We start from the raw sequence: 20,606 nt of genomic DNA, 5'->3' as shown, positions 1-20,606 counted from the left end.
CAGAGCAAACACTTTATTTTCATTTTCTGCAGCTGAAATAATTTATATTGCTGAGTGTTCATTTTCCATGTGGTGTGCTCTCATAGATCTTTCCTCGGCCTCTGTAGTTTCAGTGGAGTTACCTGAGCATTTTCCCTGGTCATTTTTTATACATGCAACCTGTTCTTGACTTTGATTTGGCAACTTTGTGCAACATGCCCCTGAATTTATTTTATTAGCTTCTAACAATTATGTCTGTTATCTTTCTTAGATAGTGAATACTTTTTTATTTACAGCAAATATCATTGCCATCTCCTGCTGTTGTTTTCTAGGGACTTGTCTAAGCACTGCATATTGGTGTGACAATACCTTGGGGCAATGTTATCAGCTCTGAAAGAAAAACAGATTTAACAGGCTTATATATAAAGGCTGGATGAAAGAATGTTTGTTGTTGCCCATAGTGTTCTGTAGCTTCCGCCTATAATATTTATTTTTTTTTATAAATCTTTATTTATTTTTCAAACAAAAAATATTTTACATACACATAAAAACCCCCTCCAGCTGAGAGGGTCTTAATATATTTCATAACATCGTCTCTCCGTATCCCCTTAACTACTTTCTGAGATTACCTCTCCCACTGGACCCCCCCCCCCAACCTCCCTCCCGTACCCCCCACCCTCCTCTCCCCTCACCCCCGCAGACTCTCATCCTCTCTTTCAGTCCTTAACAACCTTAACTTACTCCCCTTGAGCTATCTTAACACTACTTCCGCAAATTTCTCTGTTTTTTTAAAAGCCCCCCAAGGATTCCAATTCCCTTTTTCTCCCTCTTGGCTCCTGTTTAGATGTTCCTTCCGCTCCATATTCTCTAATCTGTAAATTTCATCTACTTTTGTGATCCAATCTTTAATCTTTGGAGGTTCTATTTCTTGCCATTTCTTTGGGATAACATTTTTAGCTGCATTAAGTAGAATTGGTGTCAATAAGGACTTATACCCCTTCTTCCCTCCTTCAGGCCATGAAACAGGCAGCTCCAGGGGTCCAACCGTATACTCTTCCCTGTTATCCCCTCTATCAACCCTGTCACTTCCTGCCAGTAAGTTTTGATTTTGGGGCAATCCCACCATATGTGCGCCATTGTACCTGGACCTCCTCGCCAACAGTTAGGGGATTTATCTGGAGAGAATTTACTCACTCTGGCCGGGGTCATATACCACCGGGCTATACACTTGTAGTTACTTTCCCTTGTTTTCATATCCACTGCTGTCCCATGCGTAGCCTCCAGGATACGTTTCTCCATTTCCCTATCACATTGAGATCCCAGATCCTTCTCCCATTTTCTGATGAACGGGGGCGTATCCTGTCCGCCCCTACTCATCAGAATTATATACACCTCCGAAACCGTCCCTTTTAATTCTTCTCTAAGTGCCATTTTCTCTAACCCCCTGTAGTTCGCCTCCTCCCTTAAGGGGCCTGGGAGGCTCTAATAAGGTGTTTTAATTGACTATACCTCCACCCATTTATTAATAGTGTCTCCCTTAATGCTTTTAATTCTTCCAGTGATTTTAATTTACCTCTACTTATTATATCCCTTATTTGTGTTCCCTTCCGCCTATAATATTTCTAACGCAGGTTTAAAACTGAAAGCTGATTGGCTGCCACAGGCACGACAGACACAACAGTTTCCCCCACTGTATGCTTAGAAAATGGGGACCTTTGTTTTGTTTAGGATCTAATTTAGATTTTGGTTACAAATGATAATTTGTTTTAGACAAAAGCCAACACTTTTGTCACAATGCATGCAATGGGACCATAAGGAGCTGGTCTTGTTATACAGAGTTGACCATTTTATATATGTATAATAGTTGTGCATCTTTTTTTTTATAAATATTTCCCTCTTAGAGGTACTTTTTAAAAATAGTTTTTCTGTTATATAATTATATAGTTCATAGCTTTGTCCTTAATCTACTTGCAGGTTTTCCTATAGTCCTTTACTAGAAGGATCAGAAAAAACTGCAATTCCCTAGCCTGCTTACTTAGTACTGTGTTCATGGCATCTGTTGAACTTCAATAGAGCTTGTAAAAGTGTCAAGTCCTAAGGAGAAATATATTGAGAAAACCAATGGAATTTCCCTTGTCCAATAGCTCTAAGTTTTTTTTTAAATCATCTTGGTAACTGCTTAATTCAGCGCAGTGTGAAAGGTGATTTATGAAAAGTGAAACAAATAAAAATTGGACAGTTTCCCATAGCAACCAATCAAGTTCTAAATTCCTTTCTCATATCTCTGCTGGGAAATTTTAATACAGAAATAAACTGGTTGCCATGAGTACTACATATTTTCTTAAGTCACTCCTATAGGGTGTATAAAATGTGTGAAGAGCTGCACATTGCCTAGCCTTTCTCTTGGATTGGTTTGTATTGCGTTAAACTTATTTGCCACATGGTGGGAAAACCTCTCCCTCACGAGTCTGATGTTTTTCTGTTTTGGCTGGGTGTTGTGGCTGTTTTATTTAAGTTAGAAACAGTTAAGGAGAACTGTGGACCGTCCCAGGAATGTTGGCAAGGGAACAACACTTCATTTCCCTGGATTCTCTCCCAGCAGTATGAAGTGATGACTTGGGATGTAAGTATATTTCTTAGTATCGCAGCAGACAGCTGAGAAGTCACAGAATCTGAGCTGAGGTCCCCATGAGAAGTGCTCAAAGGATCACAGAGGGATGTCTTACCCATTGTCTAGGGAACAGTGGGGATGAAGAAGTTTGTTTTTTGTTTAAGACACAAAGCTATCTCCTGGGACACATTTCTGGAACAGCAGTAAGGAAAAAAGAAAATTGCCCCAAGTGACTTTTTCTTCCTGTGCAGTAAATTCCATGTAACACTTTGAACTTGGTGGAATCAAAGGAAACTTCATCAGTCACCTGCACTGCACATCTTCTACTGCTTCTGGATGTGATCAACATGGCTGCGGTTCTATTAACTTTTGAGGATTTAATGTATACTTGGGATAGCCTAGTATGGAACCTTACATCACGAGCGCTACGTGCCTGCCGGCATAGAAACCTTGGGGTTCTGCAGATGGCACTGAAACCTTGGTGTATTTCCAGGGCAGTTTACCAGGTGGGATGACAAGATGATTACATCTATATACAAGCACAGTGAGGGATATTTATATTGTATTCATGTTTTATGACATGTAAAGAGATATACCTAGCTTGCTACTGGGGTAGATTTACTAAAACTGGTGTACTTAGAATATGGTGCAGATGTGCCTGGTAGCCAATCAGCTTCTAACTTCAGCTTGTTCGATTAAGTTTTGGCAATAAAACCTGGAAGCTGATTGGTTTCTATGCAGAGTTGCGCCAGATTTTTTCACTCTTCAGTTTTAGTAAATAACCCCCATGGTGTTTGATTCAAACTATTTTCCATTCTTGGAAGGGGGCAAAAGGTTCTGCTGGTGTTGCTAACAGTATTCACTGAACCTGAAAGGAAGCACACCTGCTCGTGCATGAAAGCTTTAAATCTATTCACCATAGAATACATCAGTGAATGCAGAAAAAGTGTCTTACTTTTAGGCTTGGGCAACATGTTAGAGTTTCTACCACTTACTTTAAAAATGAATGTCTTGATACAGAGATGATTTTCAACAAGTGGGTAAATCTCTCATAGGCAAAAGATTAACATTGCCAGTGTAGCCCCAGCCTTTCTAATTAAAGTGCTTGATGAGCAAAACAGCTCTATAGGAAAAAATGCCTAGAGCAATATTATTCTGGGTAATATAAATGTATTTTATATAGCAAAGGAAGGGTGATTTTATGTACCCAGCTTTAAACACTGTTGCACTGTCTAGATTGCTTTTTTTCTGAGCAGTACATTTATAATATAGCTTGCTATATGTTATGTGTCCAAGCTGTGTATAGATAAATTATAAAATATAATTTGCTTAGAGTGCATCAAACTTACCTTGTTCTGCTTTAAATCATAGTGCTTGCATCCGGATTCATTTATCCCATACGATTATCTGATTAGGGAAAAAGTGGACTGTTCTATGCTGACCCCCACCCATGTACAGAATATACCCCCACAGTAGTTAAAATGAAGTATACCTCCCTGCTCTTTAGCGATATGGTCTGCAGTACTCCAATGTCCTAACATACCCTCTCCCTCCAGCTGATAACCCAAGCCCTAATTATGTGACCACTCACAGCATGGCATGTATCTGGTTCAGGTTTTATGATAACCTGTATCTACTGTATAGTAATTAGTAATTATGTAATGAACATGGCATAATACATACAAGGGTTGAGTTACTAAAACTGGAGAGTGCAGCTCTGCATAGAAACCAATCAGCTTCTAGTTTTTTGGGGGGTTTTTTTGTCAAAAGCTTAAAGTGATTGTAAAGATAAAAAAACCCAAACATCTCTATACTTACCTGCTCTGTGCAGTGTAATTGCACAGAACAGCTGCAAACCTCCTCTTCTTGGTTCCCCCACCGTCACTCCTGGCTCCTCCTCTCTGTCCAGTGCCCCCAGGGGAATCCACTTCCCATGGAGGCACTTGTGCGTGCTTGTTACCGAGACTCGGCCCCACCCATCACTCCACCATCACTGGCTTTGATTGACAGCACTGGGAGCCAATGGCTCCCGGTGCCCCAGCAAAGCCAGCGAGACCTGGAAGTTATCTAGCTTCCTGCATGATATCTACACTTTATGTGATATACTCACCTGCAACCTAGATCTGCAGCCACTCTGAGACTTCCGGTCTGAGCACCATCTGTATATTATAGGACTAAATGACTACATAATAAACAGTATACCTTAGATATTATGGAACTGGGCCACTACAAATCAAAGTATAGAATATACACTGCGTATTATATGAATGGGGACTACAAGCCCCAGTATGGTCTGCATACACTATATGTTATTGACTTGGAAGAGGGGGGGCTATGAGTTCCAGCGCAAACTATGTTTATTGTGTATTGTACCATAGAGACTACAAGTTACAGCATGGCCATTATTTGACCTTAAGTGTTGTCTTACTCCGAATATTATGTGAATATTATGTGAATAGTAAAGAACTAGAAGTTTAAGCTTGACCTGACTACACCAGAGGACTGCGAGTTTAATGACAGCCTGTATGCACTCTCTATATTAAGTGACTTAGGAACTACAAGACCCAGAATGATCTATATTCAGGTACTTATATAGCGCCGTCAATTATACGCAGCTCTTTACATATACATTGTACATTCACATCAGTCCCTACCCTCAAGGAGCTTACAATCTAAGGTCCCTAACTCACATTCATACATACTAGGGACAATTTAGACAGGATACAATTTACCTACCAGCATGTCTTTGGAGTATATCATGCGATTAGACTTTTACCTTTCCCGATATGAGCAAGATATAGACATAACAGCCTCCCATCTGCATGCCCCTCATAACTGACAGCCCCCTGCCAGAAATCTCAGGTGTAGGTCCCCTTCTTCCCTCCTCTTCAGACCTAATATGCCTCCAGGCCACTTCTGCCCATTTCGGCTCCCTGCAATGTGTCAGTGTTTGGGGGTAGTTATTTTTATTTAAGAGGAGGTAGAAATATAGCATGAAAAAATATGGTAAGGGTCTGGGGATATTTTTCCATCACTTTTCATAAAAACCTAATAATATATTGTTATTAACCCAGTATTAATCATATTCAATATATCAGAATATGACGCCAACCCACACCCCATCTGGAACTGATGACATTTCATCCACACAAATCCAGGGTGGTTGGGAGGGGTTCACACACTGTGCTGGGGACCATGTAGATCCTGCAAAAAGCTGCGTAATGGCTTTTGCTTTTCATTAGTAATTAGCCCTTCCCAGAGATAATCATCCGCTACTAAAACTGACAACCACCCACCCAAATCTCCAATACTAGTCGACACCCACAGCTATCCCAGACCGATAAACATATAATATCCTACCCCTGATGCTGGCAGCCAACTTTGGGCTGCCACATCTTTCTTCCCCCTAGAGTAATGGCCACCTGCATCCCTTCCTTCCAGATTGTCAATCACTCTCTCCAACGCCCACAAACAGACATCATCCCCACCAAGAATGAGCCTCCCAGATCCACAATTCTATCCCACAAATTCTTGGACCGATGGACAACCTCAAAGATCATAAAATATCAATTAATTTATGAAACTATGAATTAATTTATTCCAAATGTATTCAATACACCAATACGCAACATTTTTCACGTCTTTATTATTTATGAACAGGCACACATCTGCTTTGTGCTTTATAATTTTGTTGATTACTGTCTGGATGTTATTAACCATCTAATTGCCTCATTAATATAACAGCAAATGGGGTCCAATAAAAGAGAACAAGAGTACCAAATTACTGATTTGAGGTACATTAGCTGAAAATGCCCTAGAGCAGCAGCTGACATACAGCCAAACTAATGAACCTGGCTTATCAAATATGAGATAATAATTTGCATGCGCATTTTGCTGGAAGGATATTCCTGAGTTCATGGCTATTCTCCTTGCATATTTTATACAGTAGCGTTTTCCTGCAAACAGACGCATTGATGGAGATCTTTAAAAAACCATATATTCTTTTCAAATTCTAAAATCTGTTCCTTGTATAGTGTGTAAAAAATTGCATTTCTAGAAGCCATTCATGGTTAATATAGTAAGATTAATATTTGGGTAATAAAAACAGCCTGTTTGTATCATGTACCAAGGGAGCTACAGGAGTTGATTTAATAAAGGATTGTGGACTTTACTTAGCAATATTAATGTTCGCTTAGATAAGTAAATGAGGTAAAGCTGTGTTTACATTGAATATTTAATCATGTGCAAGGAAAATTTTTAAAAAACTGGATTTTCGCTGGCACCTGAATGGATAATTTAATACCTTAGTCATTAAGCTAAGTGAACATTCACGTAAATTAACCTCAAAGGCTCTCATGTCACTAGCCAGTGATGTGTATGTGGCATAATGCCAATTTAAAAAAAGCAAAGATGCTACTGGATGTATTGATGGACTGAGTATCTTTTTAGCCTATAAAATGACTGCAGGGCAGACATGAAACTTACACTTTACTGCTGCTTTGTAAACCAATTCATAAAATATGTAAAATGGATGCAGAAACTCTTGGACTTTATGGTAAAAATCACACATGTTTTCCATATTTGTGTTACACATATTGTTATGATATATGAACTGCTAAATGACTTGCATTTCTGTGCCTGGTGTTTATGCTGGTCATGCAATTTCGCTTTTACCAAAGGCCAATATTTCTTTAAACTCTCAAAATGAGAATGTACAATTTGTGATTTGCCAATATATGTGGAATTAATTAGGAGCAACTGAGCTGTAATGCTCCAGTTTCAAGCCGCAAATGAAATTTGCCCCAGAAATACTGGCTTGCCTTCCCAGAAAAGGATTATAGTTTACTTGCATTAACCTATAAGCCTCTCTAATGGATACATTGAGGCATAAGTATTAATAAGTATGAATCTTTTGACTTGCTTTCCTGGAATATATATATATTATATATATATATATATATATATATATATATATATATATATATATATATTTTATTATTATGCAGGATTTATATAGTGCCAACAGTACGCAGTACGTAGCGCTTTACAACTTGAGGGTAGACAGTACAAATTCAATGCACTTTAATACAGTAGGAATCAGAGGGCCCTGCTCCTTAGAGCTTACAATCTAAGAGGGAAGGTCAAGAGGTAATAACTGTGGGTGATGTGCTGATTGAGAAATTGATGTACAGTTGTTAGGTGGGGGCCAGATGGGCTTCTCTGAAGAGATGAGTTTTCAGGGATCGTCTGAAAGTGAATAAAGTAGGAGAAAATCGGACGGATTGGGGTAGAGCATTCCAGAGGATGGGAGAGGCTCTGGAGAAGTCCTGAATATATATATGTATATGTGCAGCATACAAATCACATATTACAAATATAGTGGAAGTTTACAAAATTAAATTAGCTTTCAGAAATATTGAAATAGCAGTAATAAATTAAAGGCAGTAAAAGTTTGCTTTTACATGACATTACAAGAATTTATTGGAACTCTGTACCCAAAATAGGCAAGCAGTGAACTAGTTGATCCAGAGTGTAAAGTTGGAAAACTAGAACTAGTTACCAGCAATGCTGTATCCTGGCCTAGGCCAACAAGGCCCAGGCCTAGGGCAGCACTTTGCAGGGGGGGCAGCCGCGGAAAGAGTCCCCACCGGCTTGCACTACACTGTTAGTGTAGCACCAGTCCTATGGGGCAGATTGGGCTGAGAGGCAAACTAGCGTCCCCATAAAGCAGCCTCACTGCTTCCAGTATGCGGGCGGCTAGCATTCCGCAACTGTGTGTGGGGGGGGGTGCTGCTTCTAATTTTGACTGTCCTCTCATCCTGGACAACAAACCTTCCTTACTGTGCTATATGTTTTCTGCTGCACCATTGGCATGGTTATATCTTCTTAGTCCTCTCCATAAAATTATCAGAAATTTGTGCTTAAATTAGAACTATAGGCAACGCTTTTTTTTTTTTCATTTTTGGATAGAGTAAGGGAGGGTTATAGCCCCTGTCAGTTTATTTTTTACCATCCCTGTCCCATTGTAGAGATTTCCCTTCACTTCCTGCCCCATAGCCAAACAGGAAGAAATCTATGCAAATTAAGGGAATCCATCCACCCCCTCCCAGGCCCTCAAAACTAGTGTCCCCACTCGAAAATGTCAGGGCGGGTCTTAAACAGCAAGGGGTGTGGCCTTGACAGGAAGGGGTGGGTCATATTTAAATTAGGGGGTGCACAAGTTTAGTTAGGCCTAGGGCAGCACAAAACTTAAATACACTACTGGTTACCAGTATTGCCTCTCAGCTCCCTGCAGCAGATCTTTTTGCTATTACTGATTTATTTACAATGCCTTGTTCTGCATTGGGTCTTTGTGTTGGAGGCTGCCTTCTTGGTAGAGAAATAGCGCTTTGCTCCATGTCAGAGCTATCCCTGGAGACTGGTGATCTGAAAACTGGTAGGGAAATATACAAGATGCAATGGGAGAAGTGTAGAAGTCCAGATCCATAGTATGAGTGAAGCAAAATCAAGGAGATGCATGTAGTTCAGATTCGTCTGTAGCACAGTAGTGGCGTCACCATATCTCACTCCATATTTTGTGAGTTGAGAAGTGATATAGTGCCTCATACACAGCAGATATGCAGCAGATATGAGGATATGGGCACTTGATTGCCTAGGCACACTCTCATCCCAGAAAATCCACTGCTATATTTAAGAGGAATTCAAGACAAAAGGTACTATTTACGCACAGTCAACATTTCTACATGTTCCCTGTAACACAGCAAGCTTTTGCCTTTCACATTTTTAGCATTTATGTGACCTACTGTCAGTAAACACATTGAAGAACACTGAGGCTGGGTTCACACATGTGCAGTGTGAGTTGAAGCTCCATTTTCACAGCTAATTGGCAAATAGGTTGTTCGAGGTCAGATTTGCATCAGGATCTGGTTAGGATTTTATAATGTTCACTACTGAATGACACGTGAGATTCAGAAACATTCCCATAGAAGTCAATGGGTCTGAATTCGCACCTGAGTCGGACCGCACTGCTCAAAGAACTGACAGGACTTTTTTTCAATTCGCACTGAATCCGCACTGCAGACATATGTGAATAGGCACAATAGAAAGCAATGTTCTTTCACATGTCATGCGAATTGGATGCGGTTCAAAATGCATCCAATTCACTAATGTGTGAACCTAGCCTGAGGGTTGGTTCACAATAAGCCAGCACAACAGTGTATGAAGACCTACTGCGTGATGCCTTGTGTGGAATATGCAATACACTTGAAATTTAAAGTGGAAGTCCACCCTGACACTTAAATTCTCCCCTTCAATCATTAATGTGAGCCAAGTTCAGCCTTATGTCTCAAAATGAAAAAAATTCCAGTTTTTCTACCTTTTATTTTGCAGAATCCAGTGCCGTCACATGACTTCAATTCTACTTCCTTCTGAGACTAAAATCAGCCAGTGGGTGTGGTTACTGAAAGCTAGTGACATCACTTCCTGGGAGGGGCACTGTTCCTGTGTAGCCAGTGGGTGTATACAGGAAGGGAGAAGCTGATCACAGGTTCCCGCAAGTGTTCTCTCATTGTACATCCTAATTCATGAGAAAATTAAGAAATAAAAAGCCCCATCCACACAGTACCCGGGGGGAGGTGCAGGGCACATATACAGTATAGCTGTGCCCAGGAGAAGGGAGCTGGACACAGGGAAGTGCTCTGGGGTCTTAGCTCACAGTCTACAATGATCATAGTACAGGCAACCACGCTAAGGCTCTGTTTCCACTAGTGCAAATTGTCATGCAACTTTGGACACATAAAGTCACAGCCCAATGATTTCAATGACACCTTTTGCGACTTTGAAAATCAGCGACATTGAAAAGGTACCTGCAATGCTTTGATGCAACTTTGATCCAGAGAGTGTAAAGTTGGATCTAAGCTGCACCCAAAGTCGCATCAAAGTCACACTCTAAATCGTGCAACTTTGTGGTCGCAAAAGTGGAAACATAGACTAAGCCTCCCTTAGTATAAATTGTCATGTGACTTTGGACACATAAAGTTGCATGACAAGTCACATCCCATTGATTGATGGTACCCGTTCCCATCTATGTGGCTTTGAAAATCAGCGACTTTGAAAAGGTACCTACAATGCTTTGATGCGACTTTGATACAGACAGTGTAAAGCTGAATCAAAGCTGTACTCAAAGTCGCACTCTAAATCGTGCAACTTTGTGGTTGCAATAGTGGAAACGTGACTTGTCATACGCATATGTGCCCAAAGTCGCATGACAAGTCACAGCCCATTGATTTCAATGGCACCTGTTCCCATCTATGCGGCTCTGAAAATCAGCAACTTTGAAAAGGTACCTGCCATGCTTTGATGCAACTTTTGATGCGACTTTGATCCAGAGAATGTAAAGTTGAATCAAAGCTGCACTCAAAGTTGCACTCTAGCCTTAGGCTACGTTTCCACTAGTGCGACTCCAAAGCTGTGCAATTTAGAGTGCGACTCTGAGTGCAGCTTTGATCCAACTTTACACTCTGGATCAAAGTTGCATCAAAAGTTGCATCAAAGTAGTTCAGGCACCTTTTCAAAGTCGCAAAGATGGGAACGTTTGCCATTACAATCAATGGGAGTTACATGTGAGTAATACATTTAAGGCCCGTTTCCACTAGTGAAACTTGTCATGCGACTTTGGACACATAAAGTCACATGACACGTTTCACTAGTGGAAACGGAGCCTTAAACGTATTACTCACATGTAACTCCCTCAGCTGTGCATGTGCCGCAACATGCACACCGTGCCCATCACAGTGCCATGCAGAAACAACCACGTGGTTGTACACTGTAGAAAATCTGCAGCATGTTGCATTGTAATCTATAATACAGTTTCTAACAAACAGAACATACTTCCAAATCCTGCCCCCCCCCACCCCCCACCCCCAGGAGAAACTGCTGTCCAAAATGAGGCTATGAAGACAGGAGGAGATCTGAGAAGGATGGATGGGGGTGGGACTGGGCAGGTCTAGGCATGTCTGTCTAAAAAGGAGAGGAGGGATGGGGGAGGGACTGGGCAGGTCTAGGCATGTCTGTCTAAAAAGGAGAGGAGGGATGGGGGAGGGACTGGGCAGGTCTAGGCATGTCTGTCTAAAAAGGAGAGGAGGGATGGGGGAGGGACTGGGCAGGTCTAGGCATGTCTGTCTAAAAAGGAGAGGAGGGATGGGGGAGGGACTGGGCAGGTCTAGGCATGTCTGTCTAAAAAGGAGAGGAGGGATGGGGGAGGGACTGGGCAGGTCTAGGCATGTTTGTCTAAAAAGGAGAGGAGGGATGGGGGTGGGACTGGGCAGGTCTAGGCATGTCTGTCTAAAAAGGAGAGGAGGGATGGGGGTGGGGCTGGGCAGGTCTAGGCATGTCTGTCTAAAAAGGAGAGGAGGGATGGGGGGAGTGTAGAAGAGAAGGACAACGTTTTCAGGAAATGAGAAGCCCCCATGCAGAATTCAAAAATAAGGAAGTAAGGTTGTCCCTTAAGAACAGGAAGCAGCTGATTGTCTGGCTTTCTAAGCGACACAAACCGCTATACAGAAAATGAATAATGTCAAAGATAAAGATATTTTACATATAATTGATAGAAAATTTGTCATTTTTGACTGGACTTCCACTTTAAGGGATTCAATAAACCTTTTAGTTGAAAGGCTTTTCTAAAATGATGACCTATGAAATAAGCATGTTCAGCAGTCATCTTTTTTTTTTTCAAATATAGTTTTTATTAAAACCGAAAACAGGTAAAAACAAGCCATTACATCCACATTGTGTAGACATTGAAAACGTCAGACATATAACTTATGCGTCTAGAAAATAATCAGTCTTGAAAATATACTTAGATTACAAACAGATATTAAGAAAAAATGATAGCCATCGGATGTCTACTGTTGATCATTTGTCATAAAGGATAAAGGTTGAACCATGGAGTAAGACCTGAGGTTGCCCAAAACCATTTTCTCGTTTTCAATGGTCAAGATAAGTTGAGAGAGGAAGAAAAGCAAGAAAAAGTAAAAAGGAGGGGGCGAGAGAGCTGAGATGACAGGGGGTCAGGATAACTAAGGTATTTGAGCAACAGAACATGGTTGAGATATTATGTTCCGAGAAGGGCTGCACCCTCTGCAGAAAAGACAAACTGATTCCAAAGCCCCCAAGTCTAATGCCCCGTACACAAGATCAGACTTTCTGCCAACAAAACCGTGGATTTTTGTTCGAAGTTTGTTGGCTCAAACTTGTCTTGCATACTCACAGTCACACAAATGTTGGCCAACAATTCCAAACGTTAGAACGCGGTGATGTGCTAGATGTATGACGAGCCGAGAAAAATGAAGTTCAATAGCCAGTGCGGCTCCTTCTGCTTGATTCCGAGCATGCTTGAACTTTTGTGCGACGGACTTGTGAACACACGATCGGACTTTCCGACAACAGTTTTTTTGGCGGAAAATTTGAGAACCTGCTAGCAAACATTTGTTGGTGAAAAGTCCGACAGCAAATGTTCGATTGAGCATACATACAGTTGGACTTTCCGACAACAAGCTCACATCCAACATTTCCCGTCAGAAAATCCGACCATGTGTACACGGCATTAGAGTATTTTTCCTGCTGGTGTTGCGCAAGATCAGATCCTCCCTTTTATTGATATCCTCCACCTTCTGAAGTCGGTGATAGCTGTTTCTTCCAGTGGAGCAGGATATAGGACTTTGTGGCGTTCAAAAGATGTCGCACAATGAATTTTTTTAAAGTTTGGCTGAAATGGTGGAGACATGTAGCAGGAAAAAGGCCGGATCGTCAGGAATCTTGCACTCTGTGAATTTTTGAGTGATTTCTCTGACTATTGCCCAGAAGTAGGTTGACATAAGGCACAACCAAAATAGGTGGAGCAACTTTCCTCTGTCCCCCTGGCATCTCCAGCACTGATCGGTTGTGGTAAGGTAATATTTGTGTAGTAGGTGAAGGGTGAGGTACCACCTTGTCAAAAGTTTATAGTTGGTCTCTTGGATTTTCCTACAGACCGAAGATTTCAGGGAGAATCTGAGGATGTGCTTTAGTTGTGCTGGCGTAAATGTTCAATCTACAATTCCGTTCAGCCGTCATCTTTCTAAGTTTTGCTTTTACAGGGTATGAAAAGGACAAACGTTATGCTTTTGTAAGGTGTAATAAATAATGTACAGCACAAGAAATGTATTGTAGAGTGATTACATTTTCTCACAGAGTTTGTACCTGCACTAAGAAATGTCTATAGTTTTGAGAAGTTAGACAAAGACCTTAATCCACTAATGAGGTTGTTCTGCTGTACATATTTGCCCTTATCAGTTGGAAATAAATCATTTCCATTGGTCCATGACTTTATGTCCTATGGGAACTTTATATTGTGAAATTGGTGCTGGTCAATTGTTGCGTTATCCTCAGGATGGTGAATCTATAAAAAAAAAAATTGCTTTTAGAATTATTTCTGAAGTAGACCTGAACTCAAATAGTAAAAATTTGCTATGTTATAGGGATTATTTAGAAATCTTAATTGTGCCTAATTAGTGCCCTGAGAAAGCTACCTTGAATTGCTCATGAAAAATAACAGTTGTATATCTTCAGCGTTAGATCTAAGGTACTGCTGTCTCTGACTGCTAGTCTTAGGATGTTAGAATGTTTTTTGTTGGTGGCTTGACTGTGCTGCTCATTGTTCTCCTTGCTGAAGGCTCTAACACGAGGAAGAAAAGCCCTGCTTCTTTCAAGATGGCCACCTCCATACAGAGATGACGTGCAGAACAAGGCATGTAAAGTCAGTAATAAAGGAAACAGCTGCAGGGAGACCACAGGCAATATTGATGACTATTGTTTTGCCTTGTCTGCCTTTTTTAGGTCACAGATTCCAGAGTTTCGTTTCACTTTAACAAAAACTGTAGTATAAGCAGCAGAACTGCATTTATAAAGTGTATTACACACTGAGACCATGGTGATATATCATCACTAATAGTCAAAGTATTTGCCACGTACAACAGTATACTGTGCATCAGCATGTCATTCAGCTATTGCTGAGCAGCAACTAGTCGGTGTTGAATAACTAAGAGGAGCCAGAAGAAAAACTCATTGGTTATGTAACAGCACAGACACAGCAAAGAGTCACAGTTTCCCTGCCAACATAAATATTTTTTACAGGTGAAACATTATGTCATATTATGGTCCTCTAATAGTGTGCTTGCATGTTCAAATACTTTATGAGTAAATGTGCTAGTCTGCGAGGGTCGGCCTTTCTTAAAATTCCCTAGCAATTATAATGAGGAAAACTAGTACTGTATAATTGAAATACTTCAAAATATGTTTGGTAAAGTGTTTGTTTCACACTACAGTTTAAAGTTGAAGAAACGTGCATATCTAGAGCCTGAGCCATAATTGATGGCTAAATACTGTATCGAGTGATACTCACATTTAGCACCATATGCGTTCAGGGACATATGCCCTAAATGCAGAATTCAGAGAGACTGGACGCCATAACTATACCTCCAGAGCGGACGAAAATGTAGAGATTTGACAATGGCGACCCAACCCACTGTGTGCATGTAGCCTTACAGTGCTCTTTTCTGGGAACAACTGAATAGATGTTAATTATGGTGCATTTTATGAGAAAATAAATACAGTTTGTCCCCTACATACCAACCTTCGAGTTGCGAGCCTTCAAAGATTCGAACATACGTTTGCCTGTCCAATTGTGTGAGTTAGTTCACATTTCTGGTGGTTATGTGTACTTTGCTGTATAGAGTACTGTATTTATATTTCAACCTTTTTTCCCATGTATTATTTGTGTGAAATGTGTTATAAACCTATTACAGAAATTTATTGGGCTGATTGTGTTAGTTGGGTACCTAGGCTAACTGTGTTGGACTTACAAACAAATTGGACTTACGAACGTGCTCTCAGAACAGAAATCGTTCGTATGTAGGGGACTTGCTGTAATACAAAAATACATTGGCACCGCTCAGCTTCTATGTTGCTTAGTTGACGTGTCAGCAATGATCAAATATTTTACCGATAATTTTGAGAATGAAGCTTTCGTAGCAAAGATGTTACATAGTTGAGTTCCTATCTCCAAGGTGATCACATAGCTCAACTATAGTCACATAAGTTCCAACTGCCAAGTTAGAAAGGAAAAAGAACAACCCCCTCATGAGACTTTAGAGGCCTACAACATAGTAGCAAATCATAATGGAGTATAAATCAGCAAGAGTATATTATTAAAAATCTCAAGTATAAATTTTATTAACAGAATCGTTAAAAACAGGTTTTGGCTGGTGCATCATAATACCAATATAATGCGGATCATATATGTATATATAGTTCTACATGTTTCCGTTCATGCCGTGCCACAGTGCTCTCATTGTGGTATTCTTGGAACATGTAGAACTGTATACATATATGACCTGCATTGTGTTGGTATTATGATGCACCAGCCAAAACCTGTTTTTAACAATTTTGTTAATATAATTTATATTTGAGATTTTTTATAACATTCATTTGCTGTTTTATACTCCATTATGTTTTTTTACTATGTTGTGGGCCTCTAAAGTCCCGTCAGGGGATTGTTCTTTTTCCTACTTATTTGGAATGTTGGCCTAATTATTTTGGAAGATTACACCCTTATTTCCAACTGCCACGGTGTTATTTTCTTTGTTAGTCTGCCTATTTTATTCTATTTTCTGAAGTAGTAAAGCTATGCTAGTCATCCAGTTGCAGCTTCCGGTCCCTTATTTTGCTTCCTTTACCATTACAGTTTAGCTAGGAGTCAGCAGGGCCTACCATGCATGCATCCACATCATTTACTAAATCCTCATCTATTTGCCCTTCCGCCTTGGTCAGTTTGGGACTGCTAAAGTATTTACCTCCAGATGCTAATCCCTTGTCAACTTGCACACTGACATCTGAAAACTGTGCACTTTCCTTGCAAGTCTACTTTTGCTGATCCAGCTGCTATAATTAAGCCAGGCTACAGTAAGTTTTCTTCCAGAAACTCATATCTCCTTTGTCATGAGAAAAGAGTGGGGGCTGCCATTGCAGGCCTCCTTCTAAAATGTTAGATGCCTAGCAGTGACTGACTTCAGTATGTTTCAGTCTGAGTCTCTAAAGAAAGCTTGCTGTCGTAAATGAATGTCAGAAAAGTGTCAGAACTACTTATTACCATATGTGTTTCAGGTCAGAGGCTTTGACAGCATTGAACTCAAGGTACTAAAATGAGAGCCAGGGAACTAGCATTCTCAAAGTATGGCAGCCTCCATTAATGTCTCATGACAGTGTTCCTTAAAAGAGATTATGTCACCAGACAACTCATTTCAGCAAAAATCTTCCCATATGATTTTATGTAATTCTAATGTATTTTAGGTATGTTATTTTCCCACGAAAGCCATTCCTATGTAGACATCCAAAACCCCTGATGCTGCTGCTGGGGGCTGCCATTTTGGAAGTGATGTCAACAGCCCCAGCCCTCAGAACTGTCACTTAAATATTCCCCTTCACTTCTCTCTTAGCACCTACCTAAATGGTTATGTAGGAAGGTGAACAGAGGGGTGCAGGAGCTGGGGCAGCACAGAGAGAATAAAAAAAACTACTGGAAGAGAAGAGGGATATGATCTGCAAGGGGTGGGGGGGGGCTGTGCTAAGGATTTGAATCCTCCCCTAACATTAACTTGTTTAATCCCTATGCTGCTTACATTATTAAAGAGATAGGAAGGCATAATATATTTGAACAAACAAATATACATGTGGCGCTGGTACTGAAACAGATCCTATAGTACTGAAGTCCAAGTGGCCAGTGGGCAGCTTAAAAAAGGAGCGCGCATTCCTGCCACCACCAGGGTGCGCCAGCCCAGAAACATGTTGCGATCAAGCCTATGAGGTCATCCCCTTTAGCACTGCGATCCAGGAAGTGTTCCAAGCCTTTCTCCAGCTCTCCACCATCATACCATCTTCCTGCCGGTTGGGAGAGCCAACAGAGTGGCTGAGACAGCAGAGACATACCTTCTACTGACCAGTGTGATGGATGTCCCACAGAGCGTTTACCCACAGATGTACCCTTCCTTGTTTACCTAGATGTAAGTTACTATGTGTTTTTATTAATACACATAGTTACATAGTACATAGTTACGTAGTTAGTAAGGTTGAATAAAGACACCAGTCAATCCAGTTCAACCTAAGTGAGTGTGGGTGCGTGTCTACAATCATCTCTATTTATTTAAGGTACCCATATAGCGCTGCCAATTCATGCAGCACTCCACACATACATTGTACACCCACATTGGTCCCTACCCTCAAGGAGCCCACAATCCAAGGTCCCCAACTCACATTCATATACTAGGGACAATTTTGAACAGAAGCCAATTAACCTACCAGCATGTCTTTGGAATGTGGGAGGAAACCGGAGTACCCAGAGGAAACCCACGCAGGCATAGGGAGAACATGCAAACTCCAGGCAGGTAGTGTCGTGGTTGGGATTCAAACCAGCGACCCTTTTTACTGCTAGGCGAGAGTGCTACCCACTACACCACTGTGTTGCCCACTGTGTGTTACACACTTTACAGTGTAACTCAGAGGCGCCTGCATTTGTTGTTTCAGGCATAATATATTTACCTGTTTTAAACTTTTTTTTTTAATTACTTCAGTTGCTTCCATGGTTTCTGCCCTAGGCCAAAATGAAGTCATACATCTCAGGAGTCCTCATTAGCATTTTTTCTTTCATCCGGAGGAGGGGCTTTCTCTGCTAAGCACACCCCATACATGCATGCCTGAGCTAAGAGCAGATGGATTCCAGGAAATAAATGCTACATGAATCATCTGCCCTTACTCAAGATGGCCCCAGCTAGAAATGCTAGGGGGGTGTTTTTCTGATTCCACAACAAAATAAATCAGGGAGACATGGATGGGTGGGTGAATTTGCAGTTAATAATAAAAAAGAAATGAATTAAATAGCACTTTCAGTTTGTGCTGCACAGATATAGTTAAAGTGGTTCTAAAGGCTCAAGGTTTTTTACGTTTATGTATTGTAGGCGCTCCAGAGACCCTCCCTCTTCATTGGCTCAGACAGCACCGGGAGCCATTGGTTCCCACTGCTTCCAATCACAGCCAGTGAGCCAATGAGGAGAGAGAAGGAGCAGTGCCCAGCCGCAGCTCTGTGTGTGAATGTACATGCAGAGCAACAGCTCGGGAACGGGCCTGTTTGGGTGCCCCCATTGCAAGCTGTTTGCTCTGGGGGCACTTGGCAGGAAGGAGGGGCCAGGAGCTCTGGCAGGGGACCCAAGAGGAGGAGGATCGGGGCTGCTGTGTGCAAAACCATCACACAGAGCAGGTAAGTATAACATGTTTGTTATTTATTTATTTTTTTAAACTTTGACACATTTAAAATGATCACAAAAGATTTGATTTTTAGGTTTCATAAATGCAGTATAATTCAGCCTGATCATAAGGAACAGAATAATAAAAACCTTATAGCCAAAGCAATGCTTTTATAAATGCCAACACATTTTGCAGTAGTCTAAATAAAAGTGGATAAGAACATAGCATTTGGAGACGTGGAGCTGATCTTGCTGTATGTTTAGAATTGCAGCTCATTGTAATGTATAAAAAAAGAACTGACAGTTTTACCTTTCAAGAACTGAAGCTGTCTGTTGAAGACACAATACAGACAGAAAATTGAAAAATCCCAGAATCAGATTTTAAGCCACTTTACCAGACAAAGTATTGAAGGAGGAACCCTGAACATCTCCTTAGAAAGTAAAGATATGCAAGGATATATGGAATCACTTCAGTACAGGCTGAACATTGATCAAGGGTACAAGCCATCTGAATTCTATTTCCTGCAGTCAAGGACAACAAGGCATTATAATAAATAGCCAGTTAAATGTATAGTAAGAATGCTAAGAACTTGTCTCCCCTTAGAATACTATTTGCACTAGACAGATATTCTTTCTGTATTGTGTGTCAGATTTATCAGCAGTTTCTTCGATTTACCTACACATAAAATCCATTTTATATATCAGTGCAGCAATACTGCATATTTGAAATCACCGACATCTAGCTTTCGTATATTTGCCAGCTTCATAATCTTTCTCACAATTAGATCCATGGTTTCACCCAGGGGAAATCTGGAAAGGATTAAACCGGCACTATCTGTTAGAAAGGAAAGGAGTTAAAACTGTGCCCCACATTTATGGCTCCAGTGATGATTATTCCGCATAGTACTGAAAATAGTCATAGTTCTGCCCTCATGCTTTAGAACAGGGTAGACAGAAATTAGCTATCCAGCTGATGTGGAACTACAAGTCCTACCATGCCTCTGCCTTTAGGAGTAATGCATGTGGCTGTCAGTTTTGCAATGCTTTATAAGACTTGTAGTTCCACAACAGCTGGAGGACCGAAGTTGGCCTATCATTGCTCTAGTGCAGGAGTGTCCAAACTTTCTAAACAAAGGGCTGGTTTACTGTCCTTCAGACTTTAGGGGGGCCGGAGTGGCCAGTGGAAGTAGAAAATGCCCCCACGTCGCTGGGAGTAAAATAGTTACATAGTGCCTGTAGTCAGCAGAAGCAGAATAATGCCCCATCATTGGTATTAGTGGGAGGAATAGTGCCTAACTGTTTATATCAGTGGGAGGAACAGTGTCCCATCACTGGTGTCAGTGAAAAAAAAATACCCCATTGTTGGTGTAAGTGAGAGGAATGGTTCCCCAGTGTTGGTGTTAGTGGAAGGAATGGTGCCCCCTTGTTGGTGTCAGTGGGAGGAATAGTGCCCCGAGGACCAGATAAAGGCAAGAAAACGGCCACATTTGGCCCAAGGGCTGCAGTTTGGAGACCACTGCTCTAGAGGTAAGTGTGCCCCTCTATATATTTGTTTCCTCTTAGTCATGCAACTTCAGGCTCACCTTCTCTTACTCCACCGCACATCACTTTGTGGTCATACTCCCTGAGTTCTCTACAACAGTAAAAATTTCAAATTTTAGGCTAACAAAATCTACTGTGCCATC

The 20,606-nt window shown here is 41.0% G+C and overlaps 1 protein-coding gene across 3 annotated transcripts in view; it reads left to right on the top strand.

The window, feature by feature from the left end:
* The window catches only part of FRMD4A (FERM domain containing 4A), a 566,280-nt gene that overhangs the window by 212,233 nt on the left and 333,441 nt on the right, over positions 1-20,606 (top strand). For 2 of the 3 annotated variants that reach the window (XM_073619519.1, XM_073619520.1), the window contains exon 1: positions 2,624-3,096. The exons of the other annotated variant lie outside the window; for it this stretch is intronic. In XM_073619519.1, the coding sequence (XP_073475620.1) occupies positions 2,938-3,096 (159 nt within the window). In that variant the 5' untranslated portion in view covers positions 2,624-2,937. Of the gene's footprint in view, positions 1-2,623; positions 3,097-20,606 lie in introns of those variants that run through there. 3 annotated transcript variants of the gene reach the window in all.

Source organism: Aquarana catesbeiana, linkage group LG03 (assembly GCF_042186555.1).
Source record: "Aquarana catesbeiana isolate 2022-GZ linkage group LG03, ASM4218655v1, whole genome shotgun sequence".
Lineage (NCBI taxonomy): Eukaryota > Metazoa > Chordata > Amphibia > Anura > Ranidae > Aquarana > Aquarana catesbeiana.
Note: the sequence above shows the minus strand (reverse complement) of the source record. Positions and strands in the feature narration are given on the sequence as shown.